The following is an 11,706-nucleotide window of genomic DNA, read 5'->3' as shown; positions in this document are numbered from 1 at the left end:
GAGAGAGAGAGAGAGAGACGAGGAGAGAGAGAGGAGAGAGAGGAGAGAGAGAGAGAGGAATGAGAGAAGAGGAGAGAGGAGGAGAGAGAGAGGAGAGCGAGACTAGACACAAAGCGAGCAAAAACAGAAAGGATGGGAGAAACAGAAGAAAAAAGGAACCGCGCGCACCAGATAACCAAGCAAGAGACCACCTCGAACCTTCTCCCCCCCCCCCCCGATTCCCAGCCACGGAAGCCCCAAGCCACCAATCACAGAAACCCACCACTAATATCATTCTAGAACACACACAAAAATCGTAAAAAAATATAATGGATGATGATAAAAAAAAGTAAAAAACTCAATTCCTTTGATGTCTCTACACGCTGGCAGGATCTCACCGCGATTCCATTCATCAAAAGCTATATATATGCCGAGGGAAAAAACGGAAAAAAGGAAAATAAATATGTAGTGTGGAAAGGAGGTCGCGGGAAAAAAACACGACTGCGTGGCGGAAAACCAAAAATATAAAGACAGGAAAATGTTTCGGAAGGAAAAAAAGTATTTACAGATATAATCAGGAAAATGTTTCGGAAGAGATAAAACCTAACGTAAATAAAAGAAATATAAAAGAACCCGAAAAAAGAGGGAGGGAGTCAATACAACAAAAAAGGAGACGGAAGAGTGAGAAGATAAGACGAGCTGCTGATGGAGCCAAATAAAAAAAACAGGAGAAAAGAGGCGCGATAAAGTCTCCGCACTCGTCACGCCACGTTTCACTCTCTCTCCTCTCCTCCTCTGCCTGGTGAACACACTTGCGGGACTGAAATGTACTTAGCAACATTCCGAATCCGCTTATCGACCATCGACGCAATCAATTCAACATTTACGACTTGAAAAATGGGGACTGGGATGGAGGGGGAGGGAAGGGGGAGGGGGGGTGCAGGGGAAAGGGGAAAAGTGGGAAGAGTACGGAGGGAAGGGGGGGGGGGGGAGAAAGAGGGTGGATGAGAGAGGGGGGAGGGGATAGAGGTGAGAGAGAGAGAGAGAGAGAGAGAGAGAGAGAGAGAGAGAGAGAGAGAGAGAGAGAGAGAGAGAGAGAGAGAGAGAGAGAGAGAGAGAGAGAGAGAGAGAGGAGGGCGGAGGGAGAGGGAGAGAGGGAGAGAGAGATAGGAGAGGGGGAAAAGGGGGACGAGACTAATTCCAGACAACACCTGCTTCGCTTGTGACTCACTCTGACCCCCCCCCCCCTCCAAAACACCTGTGTCTACCGCCTCCCCCCCCACCTCCTCACCCCGACCCCATTAACCCCCGCATAAAAATTCCTGCCTCATTATAGCTCTCCCTCACTTCCCCCACCTCTTACTCACCCTCACCGTCTAGCTTATCGCTCCCTGACCCTACCAGTGACTAACACCCCAAGACCTCTGACCAACCCCCCCCTCCCCCTCTTCCAATACCCTTCTCTATTTACCTCTCACCTTTCTTGTGACCTCCCCCCCCCCCGCCTCTCCACACCCTCACACCCCTACCTTCCGGTTTCACTCTCTCGCGCCCTCGCCCTCACACGCCCTCGCCCCCACATCGGAAATCTATAGATCTCGTCGCCAGCCCCTCGCCAAACGGCCTTCCTTCACGGGCGGAGGGACGGAGGGAGGGAGGGAGGGAGGGAGGGAGGGAGGGAGGGAGGGAGGGAGGGGGGAGAGAGAGAAAGAGATATATATATATATATATATATATATATATATATATATATATATATATATAGAGAGAGAGAGAGAGAGAGAGAGAGAGAGAGAGATTGTAAAAACCTAACCCCTTGCATCTCCACAAATAAAATAAAAAAATCACCCTCCCTCCCTCAAACAGAATCACACATTGAGTTGATCAAATGATGATAATGATTGATACTGATGATGATGATGATTAAAAAATAATAATAATAATAAATAACAATAACAATATCAATAGCAACACCAACAACACAACCATCATTATAACTATCACCATTATTAACACTAGCAAAAATAATAACACTTTATTCCAAGACCCCCCCCCCCCGACAACCGACGAAACCCGCACCAGATCCTCGAGGCGTCACCAGCACCTGGCTCTCTGGTCCCACGCGCTCTAGGAGTCCCACGCGAAGGGAAAAAAAACAATTTCGATATAAGGTTCTAAAAATCGACAGAACGAGGTATATTTAGATCGAAGTTAGGGCGTGGCTGTCCACGGATGACGGTGTGGGAGAGTGGAAGGGCGATGGTGGACGAGACAGGTGGTGGAGAAGGTGGGGGAGACTGAGCGCGGTTTGGAATAAAAATGGTGTATAAGAGAGGAGAGGAGAGGGGAGGAGAGAGGGAGAGGGGGGGGAGGGAGGGAGGGAAGGAAGGAGGAAGGAAGGAAGGAAGGAAGGAAGGAAGGAAGGAAGGAAGGAAGGAAGGAAGGAAGGAAGGAAGGAAGGAGGGAGAGGGAGAGGGAGAGGGAGAGGGAGGAGAGAGAGAGAGAGAGAGAGAGAGAGAGAGAGAGAGAGAGGAGAGAGAGAGAGAGAGAGAGAGAGACGGACCAAGCAAAAATGGCGCCGCACCACCAAGGCGGCGTCGACGCCCGCCGAGACGGGTCGCCGCGAGTCAGCTCCCGGGGCATGGCAGGAACACGACGCCCTGAGTCCGAGAGCGACGCAGGCCCCGGCGGCGCCCCGAGGCCCAGCTGGGAGGGCGAAGGCAAGGCGGAGGAGGAGGAGAGATCGCCTATTATCGACCACGGCGGCGGCGCGGGAACGGCTCTCCGTCGCCCGAGTCCCACGCAACTTTAAGTCGAAAGGACCAATAAAACGCACGATCGCCGCTATCTCGCCCCTTCACTTTCCCCTTCCCTTTCTCTGCTCTCTCTTCTTTCTCCTTCGTTTCCCTTTCCTCAACCCTTCCCACCGCCCTACCCCTCACACTCTCACTCTCACGCACCCGCTCATCCACACACATTTAAACAGAGGCGCCTCGAATACTAAAAACCGGAGAACAATAACTGCAAGAATCACCAGATAAAAACATTCAACAAATTTCTACACAAAACAAAGACAGAACTCTAACCAGCGCCGTCCACAACTCCCCCCCTCCCCCCTTCCCCCGCCCCTACCCCCACCATAACCCCAATATACCCCGTACCCCCCCACGCACCCCAACATCTTGCCCGCTCCCCCTCTCCCACAACCTCCCACAGAAACCGCCCAACGATCTCCCCTATCCCTAACAACCCCCACGGTCTTTCCCCATCCCCCCCACACTTCCCCATCTCTAGCCCTCATACCCTTCTTAGCGACCACCCCATCCCATCCCTCCCTCCCCATCAGCTTCCCCCGTCCCTAACCTTCCCCTCCCCAATAACCCCATAATCCCTACCACATCACAACACCTCCCCCCCCGCCTGCCTCCCCCAATCCCTCCCCTCCCTCCCCATCGTTTCCCCTACCCATTCCCACCCCAACAGCCTCCCCATCCGCTCCCTTTCCCCTACTCGACCCCCTACCTACCGGCCTCTCCCTACCCCTTTCCCCACTTCCACCACCCCTGCACCCCCACCTTCACCCTCCCCCCCCCCCCATCCCGACCCCGAAGGACGCGAGGAGGTGCAACGGACGCGAAGGACGCGGACGGCCTCGCCGAGGGGGCGGCGCCTCCCCACGCCCCCTCCTCAGCGGAGGGAAGCCGAGATTTTTCTCTTCGGCGACTTGCGGAAGGGAGGAGGGTCGGGGTAGGGGTCCCAGGGTAGGGGGTCCCAGGGTAGGGGGTCCCAGGGTAGGGGGTCCCAGGGTAGGGGGTCCCAGGGTAGGGGGTCCCAGGGTAGGGGGTCCCAGGTGCAGAGGAAGGACATGGAAGAGGGGAAGAAGGGAAGGAGAAGGAAAGGGGGGTGGGGTAGAGGAGAGGGGCGAGAGAGGTAGGGAAGAGAGGAAGGAGAGAGAAAGAGGGGAGAGAGAGAGAGAGAGACAGGAGAAGGGAGAGAGAGAGAGAGAGAGAGAGAGGAGAGGGGAGAGAGAGGAGAGAGGAAGAGAAAAGAGAGAGGGAGAGAAAAGAAAAGAGAGAGAAAAAGAGAAAAAAGAGAGAGAGAGAAAAAGAGAGAGAGAGAAAAAGAGAGAGGGAGAAAGAGAGGGAGAAAAAGAGAGGGAGAAAAAGAGAGGGGGAGAAAAAGAGAGGGGGAGAGAAGAGAGAGGGAGAAAAAGAGAGATGGAGAGGGGGAAAAAGAGAGAGAGAGAGAAAGAGAGAGAGAGAGAGCAAGCAAGCAAACGAGACCGAGAGACCAACAGATCGACAGACACACAGACAGAAAGTGAAAGAAAGAGGAGGGGGGAGGGGGGGGGGGCAGGGACTAATTTAACAAAGAGAAAAAGAAAAATGGACTACGACTGAAAAACAATCGATCCCCTTTTAAATCGCCCCCCAACTGCCTTTTGTTTGAAGAGGCCAATCGATGATAAGGCAAAGGACAGCGCGAGAGAAGGGCGTCCCGAGGACTCTTCACGCTCCCTCCCCTCCCTTCCTTCCCTTCCCTTCCCTTCCCTCCTTCCCCTTCCCCTTCCCTTCCCTTTCCCTTCCCTTCCCTTCCTTCCCTCCCTCCCTCCCCTCCCCTCTCTCTCTGTCTCTGTCTCTGTCTCCCCAAGGTGCGTGTGGAGTATATGTATCTTATATCAACGTCTGTAGTAAATATATGTAATACCAGTTGAGAAAAAAGGGCTAAATCGGTATACAAAAGGCACAGACCGATCACCAAATCTAATCTAATAAATCAAATAAACAAATGCAAATATATAAAAACTACAAAGCACTATTTTTTTTAATGTGGATAATCGAGCAAGTTAATCAAATAATAAAAAATAAAAAACAAACAAACCGCATTTTACGCTTAATTACACAGACCCGTTAACACTGGCCGTTGACCACAATAATCACTGCATCCAATAATCACTGCAACGAAAAGCGAAAAGCTCAAATACTGACACAATTCACCGGCCAAAATATTACCAAAGGACGGGGAAGACCTTAGTACCTTTCTCAGACATTCAGTTCACACGCGCTCAGTCAATAAGAAATAAATACTACATCACCTGCGGCTTCAGACCTTGTATCAGCTATTTCGATTCACGGCCTTGGTCTATCTATCCCTGTCTGCCCTAAGCCCTCCAGTTCTATCCTTCTCTATCCACAGTCCTCCCGAACGTCCCACTATCATATCCCGACTACGCATGACCTTTCCAGTGACCAAAAAAAGGCCCCTGATGAGAGCACTGCATCTATCATAAGTCATGTACTGTAAAATTGCAGTCTGCGTAGCGAAGTCAATCAATATAGCAAGTCCACCCCAATGGACCAAGTAACCTAAAAAAACAGGAATGTAACAGGATACAAACAGAAAAATAAAATAAAATAATAAAAGAGATCTTCCACCTTTTCCTTTCTCCTTTTTAAAGGTTTTCTTCTTCTCTTTCTGCCTCCTCCCTTTTGTGTTTTTTTTTCTTTGTTTTTGTCATCATCTCGATCCTTTTCTCTTTCTTAAGTGAGCTCTACACCACTCAAGGCCCTCGCCTATGCCACTTATGTGAGCTTTGAAAGGAAAGGGGGTAAGGGGAGAGGGAGGGAGAGGGGAGAGGGGAGAGAGGGGAGAGAGGAGAGAGGGGAGAGGGGAGAGGGGACAGGCGATAAAGAAGGATGGGGGACAGTGAACTGAAGTGGCGATGGTGAAGGTGAAAGAGAAGGGAGAGCATAGGATAGAGAAAGAGGGCGAAGGGAGGGAGTGACGAAGAGGAAATTGAAGTTGGAGAGAGAGAGAGGGAAGTAGAGCGGAAGAAGGGATGAAGAGAAAGGATAGGCCAGGATGCAGCCTTCCCCCCCTCCCTCTCCCTCTCTTCCTATCTATCCGTCTGTCCGGTCGTATCCTTATCCCTCCCTATCCCACTCCCTCCCTCCCTTTCCTTTCCCCCTTTCCCTCTTACCCTCCCCCTCCCTTTCCTTCTCCCTCTTTCCCTCTCTCTCCCTCTCCCTCTCCCTTCCCCTTTCCCTCTCCCTCTTTCTCTCTCTCTCTCCCTCTTGCTCTCCCTTTCCTTCCCCCCCCCCGCCTGAGCCGCAGTGAATCAATGCCAGGGGCGGCTGCGAGTGGCGAGCGACGGCGCTGCACGTTCCCGCGAGTGAGTGAGAGTGAAAGCGTGATTAGGAGTGCGAGTAGCAGTGCAAATATGGGTGTGTGTACGCGTGTGACTGTGGTGAGTAAGAGTAAGAGAGAGAGAGAGTGAATGTGAGAAGGAGAGAGGGGGGAGAAAGAGGGAGAAGGAGGGAGAGAGGGAGGGGGAGGGAGGGGGGAGAGGGGGAGGGAGGGGGGAGAGGGAGAGAGGAGGGAGAGGAAGAGAGAGAGAAGAGGGAGAGTGAAAAAAGAGAGAGAAAGAGAGAGAGAGAGAGAGAGAGAGAGAGAGAGAGAGAGAGAGAGAGAGAGAGAGAGAGAGAGAGAGGTTGATACGATCGAGGAATCGACAGTTTTTTTTCTTCGTCCCTTTCCTTGTTTCCGTCTGTTGGCCGCCCCCGTCGGGCTCCAGCGCGGGCGGGGCCACAATGCCCAATTAAAGCACATCAACCTCGCCATCGAAATAAAATAACAACGCAGTCGTCCGCAAAACAATAACAAAAACAATAGCAATAAGAAAAAAACGATAACAGCCAAACGCAATAACAACAAGCAATAACAATGACACAAACAACAACAACAACAGCCAAACTGACGCAACAACCAAAACGAAACACATCGGGCGAGCCCCCCCCCCCCCCTCCCCCCCCCAAAAATCGACTCGATTAAAAGCGCGATCAACTGGGCCGCTGGAAGGGAATGGGGGAGAACGGTGATAAAGAGGAAAGAGGAGGAGATGAAGGGGGAGGGAAGGGGAAGGGGAAGGGGAGGGGGAGGAGGGAGGAGGAGGGGAGAAGGGGGAGGGGGGGGAGGGGAGGAGGAGGAGGAGGAGGAGGAGGAGGAGGAGGAGGAGGAGGAGAGGAGGAGGAGGAGGAGGAGATGTAGAAATAGAAGAGATAAAAAGAAAACAGGAGAGGGCACAGAGAGAGGGTGCAAGCCAAGCCTAACCCAATCGGGCCGTGTGGCTCCCCCCCCCCCCTTACACACACATCCGAGACGTAACCGAATTAACCCAAGATCAAGATTTTCCATCGACTGTCACTAGAACGAGCCTTGTCCAGACCGAGGATACCTGCGCTCTTTCTCGGGGGGGAGAGGGAAGAGAGGGGAAGAGAGGGGAGGGGGAGGGGGAGAGGGAAAGAGAGAGAGATGGAAACAGAAACAAACAAGAGGAGAACACAAAACGAAAAACCTTTGAAAGCGAGGGGGAGGGGGAAAAGGGACAGACGAAACAGGCAAAAAGAATAGGAAGGAAGGAAAAAGAAAAAAAAAATCAAGCTGGAAGAATAGACAACATGAGCAGCTCGCGAAGCCACGAAGCGCCAGCCCATCTGCTCGAAGCCCAAAACAACCCGCCGGCCCGAGCGAGGAGCGGCCGGACACCCATCGCCTCCCCGGCCGTATCTCTCGCCGGAGGAGGAGGAAAAAGAGGGAGAGCGGGAAAAAGCTAATAATTTCGAAGTTTCCTCTCGCGGCCAGAGCCTCCTCGACCGCCAGTAATTAGGGAAGCCGTCTGTCGGGGGGGGGGGGGGGCACCGGCGCGGTCCCTCTCCTCGTCTCAGTATCATTATCATCATCATTATTATCATCATTATCATTATTATTAGTCTTCTTCGACTTTTTCCTCTCCTTTTCTTCCCCTTCTCCCTCTTCTTTCCTCCATCTCCCTGTCCTTCCTCTTTTTTCCTCCTTCCTTACACCAGTCCTCCTCCTCTTTCTTCTTCCTTTTCTCCCTCTAAGTGAGTGAGCGAGTGAGAGAGAGAGCGATTAGCGACTGAGCAAGAGCGTGCGTGAGCGAGTGAGCGAGTGAGTGAGCGTAGCCCGAGGGCTTCATCCGCCGTAGAACGCTTGCTCCTGAATAATTCATTGCGAAATGGCCGAACAAGAAGGCGTTTGTCCCGCGATACATGGGGGGGGGAACCTCTCGCTCTCTCTCGCTCACTGTCTGTCTGTCTGTCTGTCTGCCCGTGTCTGTTTGTCTGTATCTGCGCGCGCAGATACGTGTGTGTGTGTGTGTGTGTGTGTGTGTGGTGTGTGTGTGTGTGTGTGTGTGTGTGTGTGTGTGTGTGTGTGTGTGTGTGAGAGAGAGAGAGAGAAGAGAGAGAGAGAGAGAGAGAAGAGAGAGAGAGACGAGGGAGGGGAAGGTGAGGAAGAGGGAGAGAAGAGGGGAGAGAGAGAGAGGAGAGAGAGAGAGAGAGAGGAGGGGAGAGAGAGAGGGGAGGGGAAGAGTCAAGGGAGCGAGCCGTCCGCCATCCCTTTTATTGCCGTTAATGCAGCCTTATGATTCGCAGATGCTGGCAGGGCGGGAGGACGACGCGACGCGGGCGTGGGTGGGCGTGGGGGGTGGGCGTGGGAGGTGGGAACGGGTTGGGGTCGAGGGTGGGGTGGGGGGGTAGGGAGGAGAATGGGGAGTGGGGAGGATACGTGTGATGGGAACAGGTAATGGGGAAAGTGAAGATATGGAGAGGGGAGTAAACGGTGAAGGGGAAAAGGGGGAAAGGGGGAGAGGGAAGAGGGGGAGAAGGGGAGGAGGGAGAGGGGGAGGGGGAAGGGGGAGGGGAGGATGTGAATAACAAGTCAGGACAGAAGGATAATAGACGGCGACCTCTGCAGGCGGCAACTGAAGGCTTAGCATGACACTGCAGCGCCGAGACAAATCCTCCCGTGATTCTGGGAAAGAGATCCGAGAGAGACGGCAGAGGAGGAGAGAGAGAGAAGGGAAAGGAAGGGAAGAAAAAAAGAGTGAAAGGGGAGGAGGGGAAGTGGGAAAAAGGGAGGAAGGGAGGGAGGGGAGGGGGGAGGGGAGGGAGGGAGGGAGGGGGGAGGGAGGGAGGGAGACGATGGAAAGAGAGGGGGAGGGAGGGGAAGAGAGAGAGAAAAGAAAAGGGGAAAGGGGGAGGAGGGAGAGAGAGAAGGGAGATGAGGGGGAGAGAGAGAAGAGAGAGAGGAAAGACAGAGAGAAGAGAGAGGGAGAGACGAGAGTGTGAGAGAAGAGAGAGACAGACAGACAGAAAGAGAAATATATAAAGAAAGAGAAACAGATAACGAAAGAAAGAGAAACATATAACGAAAGAAAGAGAAACATAAAAAGAAAGAAAGGGAGAGAGAGAGAGGGGGGGGGGGGAGCGGGGGTGCCGCTGGACAGCCTCGCAAATCAGCGGCAAGTGAGAGCGCCACGCGGCCCTCGCTCGCGTCCTCGCTGCCGAGAATACCCTCGCCGGCAACTCCCCTTTACGTTCTGAGCGTTGTCTCTCTTCATTTTCTTTCTTTTGCTTCAGGCTGCACAGAACAAGGGAACCACCAACGACTAATACTACAGCAATAATTATAATGACAATGAAGGAAATTATGATTGATGATGATGATGATGATGATGATGATGACGATGACGATGACGATGACGATGACGATGACGATGACGATGACGATGACGATAACGATAACAACAAAAAACAATAATAGCAATAGCAATAATAATAAACAATAATAATAAAATAATGATAATGATAATGATAATAATAATAATAATAATAATAATAATAATAATAATAATAATAATAATAATAACAAAAATAACAATAATAACTACAACAACAACAACAACAACAATAGTGTCCATCATCATCATCATTATAACCATAACAAGAGCAACAACCAAAATCTATTTGCCACAAAATCTCTCTTTTCTTAAGAAAGGATCAGAGGCAGCAAAGCGCTGTGATTCGTATCTAGAAAAGAAAACAGTCTCACTCGAGGAAAAAAGTGAAGCAGCGCCGTTTAATTAGGAAAACTGACACACGAAATAAAATACGAAGTTGAGAAAGAGGAGGGGGAGGGGGGGAGGAGGAGGAGGAAAAGGAGAAGGAGTAAGAGAAGGAGGAGGAGGAGGAGGAGGAGGAGGAGGAGAATTAAAAGAAGGAGGAGAATAAGGAGAATTAGAAGGAGAAGGAGGAGAAGAAAAAGGAAAATTAGAAGAAGGAGAAGGAGGAGAAAAAGGAGAATTAGAAGGAGAAGAAGTAGGAGGAGACGGAAAAGGAAGAGAAAAAGAATGGGGAACAGAAGGAAGTAAAAATAAAATAAAAAATAAAAAACAGAAAGGCAGGCGAAGCAGGAGGAGCAGAAGAAGCGAGAGCGAGGAGAGGCGCTGGAGTGCCACCCTCGAGCCCGTAATTGGGAGCGTCGCCCAACGCGGGTCATCTGCCCCCCGCTCCTCCCGCCCTGCCCTCGGGTCCTTGCAACAAGCCCGCTGGACGAAGCCGACACTCAACGAAGATAACTCCACGAAGGAAAACAACAACACGGACAGATTCGAACACAACAGCGCCTCTTGCTCAGCGCAGCTTCTTCTCTCTACCTTTACTGGGCGAAAACACGCTATGGATGGACGCACAGACACAGTAGCGTACCTAGGAAGCAAATGGTAATAAAGAAAACAATACGTCACTCTTGTATATGACTTGACTCCTCAACATGTATAGAGATACAGTAAAACTGTATCACTATGCACAAATGAGCGTGTTTGTGTATGTATATGTACAAATATATGTATATATGTATATGTATATGTACATGTATATGTATATGTATATGTATATGTATACGTATACATATACATACATACATACATACATACATACATACATACAATACACACACACACACACACACACACACACACACACACACACCCCACCACCAACACACACACACACACACACACACACACAATCACACACAACACACACAACAACACAAAACACACAAACACACACAAACACCACAAACCCCACACAAACAAATAATATATATATATTATATATATAATATATATATATATATATATATATATATATATATATATATATATATGCACACATACATATACATACATATATATACTTATACATTCATTTTGTGTGTGTGTGTGTGTGGTGGTGTGTGTGTGTGGGTGTGTGTGGTGTGTGGTGTGTGTGTGTGGGGTGTTGTGTGTGTGTGTGTGTGTTGTGTGTGTGTGTGTGTGTGTGTCTGCGTGCGTGCGTGCGTGCGTGTGTGCGTGTGTGCATATTAAATTTCAAAAAATTACTCAACACATAATAAATAGCAGGAAAAACGAAATACCTTGACCAGATCTACAAAACAAACCTGTCGAGCGCAGGGCCGCCTCCTCTCGCCGGCAGCGCCTCCTGCGCCCATCCGCCCTGGGCCCCGAGGCCGCCCACGTACCTGGAAGGGAAACGGGACGGGTGAGCGGACCAGCGGCCTAAACACAAGGACCTGGACACAAGCAGGTCTCTCTATCAGGAGTAGAGTCTTACATCTATGTTATTACTATCTTTTATTCCTTCCTTCTTTCTTTCTTTCTTTATCAGGTTCGTCTCGTTTTCTTCCGCCCTTCTGCCTGACCCCCATCATCCGTCGGGGTCGGTCTCGAAGAAATGCTGGAATTGGTTTTGCAACACGACGGGAATGTCTGGCAAGGAAGGCGGGGCTGATGAATCTCTCTTTCGCTTTCCTTGCCTTTTCCTCTTTCCTCGTTTCATCTCTTCCTCGTCTCTTTTATCCGTC

General features: G+C 50.7%; 1 protein-coding gene across 1 annotated transcript in view; it reads right to left on the bottom strand.

Annotated features, from left to right (window-relative positions):
• Positions 1-2,979: 2,979 nt before the first annotated feature.
• Positions 2,980-11,706, bottom strand: part of LOC119573882 (putative uncharacterized protein DDB_G0271974) — a gene marked incomplete at its 5' end in the record, with an annotated part of 10,749 nt that continues 2,022 nt past the window's right edge. The window contains 3 exons of the mRNA XM_037921014.1: positions 2,980-3,000; positions 9,501-9,569; positions 11,365-11,415. Coding sequence (XP_037776942.1) covers positions 2,980-3,000; positions 9,501-9,569; positions 11,365-11,415 — 141 coding nt within the window. The remainder of the gene's footprint in view (positions 3,001-9,500; positions 9,570-11,364; positions 11,416-11,706) is intronic.

Source organism: Penaeus monodon, chromosome 1 (genome assembly GCF_015228065.2).
Source record: "Penaeus monodon isolate SGIC_2016 chromosome 1, NSTDA_Pmon_1, whole genome shotgun sequence".
NCBI lineage: Eukaryota > Metazoa > Arthropoda > Malacostraca > Decapoda > Penaeidae > Penaeus > Penaeus monodon.
This window is presented reverse-complemented; position numbering and strand designations above follow the sequence as displayed.